Source organism: Triticum aestivum, chromosome 7B (assembly GCF_018294505.1).
Source record: "Triticum aestivum cultivar Chinese Spring chromosome 7B, IWGSC CS RefSeq v2.1, whole genome shotgun sequence".
Lineage (NCBI taxonomy): Eukaryota > Viridiplantae > Streptophyta > Magnoliopsida > Poales > Poaceae > Triticum > Triticum aestivum.
In genome coordinates, this window is record NC_057813.1 from 708541032 (window position 1) to 708547377 (window position 6346).

General features: G+C 44.6%; 1 protein-coding gene across 1 annotated transcript; it reads right to left on the bottom strand.

The window, feature by feature from the left end:
• Positions 1-2902: 2902 nt before the first annotated feature.
• On the bottom strand, positions 2903-3638 carry LOC123160114 (uncharacterized). Its single transcript, XM_044577934.1, has one exon. It carries the CDS (start codon positions 3495-3497, stop codon positions 3162-3164), a length of 336 nt encoding a protein of 111 aa, XP_044433869.1. The 5' UTR covers positions 3498-3638; the 3' UTR covers positions 2903-3161.
• Between the last annotated feature and the right edge of the window lie 2708 nt (positions 3639-6346).

The following is a 6346-nucleotide window of genomic DNA, read 5'->3' on the forward strand; positions in this document are numbered from 1 at the left end:
ACAACACCCATCCTTGGCGTACTCCCGGTGTTTGAAGTTCAAAAACAAATCTTAAATGTTTTTAAAAAATTTAGAAAAAAAGTGTGACTGTTCGCAAGGAATGTGACTACAACCCCTAAAATTTCAGGTCTAAAATTGAAATGTACATTGAGAAACAAAAATGTGAAATCCAGATGTAAATAGTGTCAATGTTGATTTTGTCTTTTTTTACATCATTGATGCCAGATTTCACATTTTTGTTTCTTAATGTACATTTCAAGTTTGGATCTGAAATTTTAGGGATTGCAGTCACATTCCTTGCGAACATTCACATTATTTCCGGAATATCTAAAAATATTTATGAATGTCTTTTTTTAACTTGGAGCATCGGGAGTACCCCAAGGATGAGAGTACCTCATACTTTACCTAGGGCTAGCTTCAGGCTTGAGCATGTGAATGTTTCAGCTTGCATGGTGACGTTGGCGCCATCCACTCATTTCGATCGAAGGGGCTAGCGCCATCCAATTCTCATCTATTATTATATACTAAAAAGAAAATACGGATGAAAAATATCAAAAAAAAATCATCACTTTTCTAGTACATGATCAATTCTTTTCATACACGTTGTATTTTTTGTATACATGAAAAAAATTATATACACATTTCACAATTTTCAGCGGTTTGGTTAACATTTTTCAAATGTTTTCTGTTGATTTTCTAACACATATATTTTTATCATATTTGAGTGTATAAAAAATTTAAAAAATGAAGCAAAAAATGAAAACAAAAAAGTGAAAAAAAAGAAGAAAAAAAGGATTTGGCCTCCCGTGCGCCCGGGCTGGCGGGCTCCCCTTCACGCGAGGATTCTCGCATAAGCTAGACATTGGGGCGCCCAGCTAGGACAAGGCAACCCGTCAAAAAAACAAGCTAGGACAAGGTGACCGTGCTAAACATGCAAACTTCACCTACTTGGGTCTCCTAACCAATCCGTATACGAATGGAAGGCCCTTTTTGTTTGGCTCTGGCTTTTGCTTATGTTTTTGCCTTTTTTTTACTTTGATACAAACACAAACGCTCCTAAATAGAGGTCTAAATACGGGCTTTTTATTCAGATTTTGACTTATGAATCAATATTGTTATACTATGGTGGTATAAGCCAAAAATTGAAGTAAAAAGCACATATTTAGAAGGGTTTGTTTTTTCTGCCTAAGTGAAAAGCTGCAAAGCAGAAATAACAGCTCAAACAGACAGGGCTTGTCCAGCCCAAGAATGGCTTGCTTCTGAGTTCTCTCTGAGAGTAAAATAATGAGATCGGTACTATACTCAGAGCGCGGCTTTGTCCTCGCTCCTCAGTTGCCAAATCGGCAAATCGCAGAACAATCCAAACTCGGCTCGATCCTTTCCACTCTAGCTATCCACAAAACGAACAGGAGAGCACACGGAATCCCACATTGTTGCTGGGCCTCTCTAAGAGCATGGTTAATAATACAGACAACGGTCGGCTACAAGAAGTTGACATGTCATCTACAGCCAATCTCTTAGTTGGCATGTACAATAATAAGTTTTAAATATGTACTAGTTTATCAATAGTTAGCCCACCTTACATCCTCAAAAAGCGTCTTGGGTCTCGTGTTGCAGCTGGCAGTGGCGGAGCCAGAACTTTTGTGGAGCCCGGGCAAGTTAATACACAACATATAATACAACACCAAACTTCTGAACCACAAATCCACATTAAAAATGAAGTGAAAAAATAAACGTAATAGTCTAACAAAATAAAGTTCAATAGAGTAAATAAATATGAGACTTGAAAACAGAGGCAAACTCGCCATGTTTCCAACAAAAGTAAAGTTGTCCATACCAGTTATCATTGTGCAATTTCTTTCACCATGATCAAAAGCATCTCTGACTTATTCATTTTTGTCACAAGAAAAATATATAATCATCTTTGCATAAAGGCAAACTCGCCATGTTGTCAAGTCCTAAAAGACACTACAAGATAAAAAAAATTGAATTTGTAACTGAAATTAATTTAGTTGTGGGATGTGAATATATTCAAAATAGAAAGTTTGCAAGAATAGAGATGGTCAGATGGAACATACCAATAGTGCGCTAAAGAAAATTACGAGGCAAATGCCCTTTCCGAGACTTCATTGCAGTAAATGTTTGAATATCATTATCATCAACTGACTTGAATAACTCTGGCTTGGTGTAGCAGCATATCATCAAGTCATTGAACCATTCTTTATTGGTTCTCCTCTCTCTCCTCTTCTCTCTCCTTCAACTAAGTAAAAATATATTATTTTATTTCTTATAATCAGCTTATGTCACCCTATTATACTTGCTTTAATCCAATTCCCAATATGTCACGCATATTGATTATAGTGCTAGGACAGTTACAGCATGCAATTCCGTGGGCGATGAATACGTACGAAACGTGGGTGGGGGCAGAGGCCAGTCGTATAGTAGTATGGATCCATATGTAGCTGTAGATTGTTTTTTGAGAACATAAAGTGGATCCAAGCGGTTCATATGTAGCTGCCTGGGCTCGTTTCAGTGGAACCGAGGCCCGCCCCTGTTTTCCTTGAAAGAATAGAAAAAAAGAAAGAAAGAAACTGCAGGAAGATTTTTCTTGGTATGTGACAATCGGCGCGAAAGCTCCACTGGTGAGAGCTGACTAAGCTACACGAGCGGATAAGCCAGTGGAGCTGGCTCTTCAAGATTTTTCTTCCCGCGTGTGCAGTCGATTCGATATTTTTGACTTTTCGCTACTCGCAAATCCTTTGCAGTACCCTTTCACCCACGTACAGTAGTAGTACATCGTTGGATACGCGCAGCCCACACGGTGGATGGCGACGGCAGATGAACTCTTCCATTTCCACCCACCACCAACCCGGCCAAGGTTAACTTCGTTCACAGTTCATCATCCAAAAGAAAAGCCCGAACGAACCAAATCTTAATCTTGCATTGTGAACCGACGGAACATTAAAATTGGTTGATTGATTCCTATTATCCTATACGTATACAGTATACAATGATGCTACATCGCTACGATTTGCGCGGCCGTACAAAATGCTTTCACAGAGTCAATACAGTTTCACTTGGAGAAGAAGAAGAATCAGAGAGACAAAAGCTACAGAAGCAGCAAAGGACGGCCGCCAGCTACCACGATTCGATTCCCGACTTCAGGCGATGGCGGCTCGGGAGGCCGGCGCCGGCGAGGGTGGCAGGCGCGAGTTGAAGTTCCGGTACGGGAAGGCCGCGTCCTCTGCTTCCGCGCCGTCGTCGCTGCCGCTGCCGCTGCCGCCGTCGTCGAAGTTGAGCGCGTAGCTGAGCGGGTCGTACCTGAACTGCCCCGCGGCCGCCACGCGCCTCCTCCACCTGGCCCTGCCGCCACTTTGTGGCCTCTCCCCACCGCTGGCGGGCGACGACGGCGAGCCGAAGCAGCCGCACACTGTGGTCCGCAGCTTGTGGCGCAGCGACGGTGGCGAGTACGGCGAAGTGGACTCCACAGCGTCCATTGAGAATGCCTCTGCCTTGGTGCTAGCGTGCACGTGCTTCGGCTGGTAGTAGAAGCTAGAGATGGATGTGGGTTGTCGATCGAGTTCTAGGGTGTGTGACAGTGTGCTCTGCTGCTGCTGGAGAATGAAGGCGGAGGCGGGCGGGACTAAATAGGAAGAGTGGAAAAAAGAGGGATAAGAACAGGGGCCGGTGACGGCGTGAAGGGCAAGAGACGCGGGGAAGCAACCCACCAAAGCTATCGCCGTAGCGCACGCGTGCGGTTAGACATGAGGGTGTTGTGGGGATTTCGCACGTCTCGGGGCTCCGGAGCCGTTGCGACGGGAGGGAGGGCGATGGCAACGGTCGGTCTTCGTGCAAGCTGTCACAGTGCATGCCCAGAGAGAGACAGCTGACCGTGGCAGCAACGGTAACAGCGGTAGCTTAGCTGCAAATGGAACTCAAACCTTCGTTTACCATGATTGGCCGTTGTTGTCTTTTAAGTGTCAAACAGCTGGTACTCTTATTTTCTTTCCCTCAAAGAAGAAACAGTTGGCACTTTTTCCCCTTTTGGTTGGAGATCAACATCTGATGCTCACGCGGACGTACGCTATGGCTCCATTTACGCACTACGTTCGCATCATATACTACAGAAAAAGAGCATGATAAAAAGCATTGACACGGACGAATCGATGGATGTGAAGTGAACGCCGGCCGAATAGGATGCCAAACCTCCTGCCTGGGTCAAAGGGTTTCGTTCGATCCACGTCAGCCTTTTTATAATTCGTGTGACAGCGACGGCGACTCTGCTCGAGTGAGCGCTCGGTCAAAACATGCAGCCCGCAGGAGAAGCAAACTATCCTGCTTCAACGTAGCCTGCAGAAGCGACCAACACAACACGGGACATCCCGTGCGTGTTCCACGCGCCCAATGCACATACTCGTTCCGTTCTAAAAAGTCAAACTATACAAATTTTGACCAAATTTATAAAGAAAAATATTTATATCTACAATATGAAATATATGCAATATGAAAGTATGGCTTGTGATGTATCTAAAGATATGTATTTCTTATTCTTAATGTATATGTTTTTCTTTGTAAACTTGGTCAAAGTTTATGAAGTTTAACTTAAAAAATATATATATGCACTACATTGTGAAATGGAGAGCGTAGTATCGTACAGTAGTAGAGTACTACTAGAGCAGGATAGGGCTAGCTTCAGCCTTCGGGCTTGAGCACGTGAATGTTTCACCTTGCGTGGTGGCAACATCCAATCATTTTGATCACATGGTTCTCAACCGATTTAATCTGATTAGTCCGGCGATGGTGATGTGCCCATTTTATCAATCACACGATGATGTTGCAAAGTCGGAGCCTCGAAGAATATATCAAGCTCAACCTTTTTCTGGACCCCCACCAGAAGTTTCTAACCAGGCGAGTTAGATCGTCACAAACTGAGAGGGGTAGTTTGAACACTCCAATTACATAAGTTGGGAGAGCCTCGGAGATTTGTTCATAACCTCTATGGCCGCCAACGAGAGCGTTCAAATGTTGTGTCCAAGCCAGCTGGTTTCTGAAGAGTAGCCTGCACACGAATAGACTATTGCAGCCCATCCAAAAAGTGAGTAACATAGTGCAAAGCAACAGGGTTTGTCTCATATACAAATAACTTATCATATAATTCAGAGAATCGGTCAACATAATCTTTTAATGTACTTGTCTCATTAATATGAAACATTATGTAAATGAGTACCTGATGTTGATTGCACCCGAACCTGCTCTGAAGAAGTTGACATGATTTAGACCTATGTGGCTTTAGGAGCACAGTGTTGCACAGATTAAAGCCAACGGGTAGCAGGACCTTCAAACTGAGAAGAAGCTAATGAAATCCACTGCCGAGGAGGTGAGTTCCATTGCTATAAATAGCCATCAGAACGATTTTGCCACAGACAAGAATTTGTACCATCGAAACGAGGAAGTTCAACACGCGGAGCAGTAGCAAATTGACCATCAGAACTCTCTCTATGAAAGGAATCTAGATGGGGAGTTTATTTTTTTTGGGGGGGGGGGGGGGGGGGGTAACTTGGCTCACGCGCACCTTTGATCGGAGGAGGAATATAAGCATATACCTTCCCTCGATGATCCTTACCAAATCCAGTGGTGGAGGCGGCAGCGGCAGGCAAAAACTAGAAGGGATCGGCTCGCCCCCGTGCCAGCCGGATCTCCTCGAGCTTCAGCATAACCATCGATCCGGATTTGGCCAATATCGACACTGAGATCGTCATGAACTCCTTCTATCTTGGCGAAGAGTCCATCCAATTTAGCAGAATTTCCGTCGAACATCTTGCAGACTTCCCTGATGGTCATCGTGCGCTTATACTCAAGCTTGCGATCGATGTCGTCATCGAAGCCACTCCGAAGCAGATCATAGATGCGCCTCCCTTATGTTGTCAACTCCTCCATCACCTCTTGTCACCGGCAAACCTTGTGCGGGCGTAGTGGCTATGGCCCGACAGCGCCAGGCTCCAGGACGCAACTCTGAATACCATATTGTTAACACTACTAGTTGAGCTATGGGGCCATGACTATGTTGGATTGAATTCGAGCTAGGGTTTGCCTTTCAGAGGTATTCTGTCCGACCTCCCTCACCTCTGTTCTAATATTACAAGCCGGCCGAATGGCCTTTCTTCTCTGCCAAGTTCTTCTCGCTACGGCTAGCTAGTTTAACAGGTAAACAGTTACAGGGTCAATCATCCATTCGCGGCCTACCAGGCGGGCTGATGGACGAGCAACTCTCTTGTGCCGGGCCACCTGCCCATTCCCTTCATTTTGAATCCTCATTCACGGTTGGAGACCTGACAATGCAATTCGG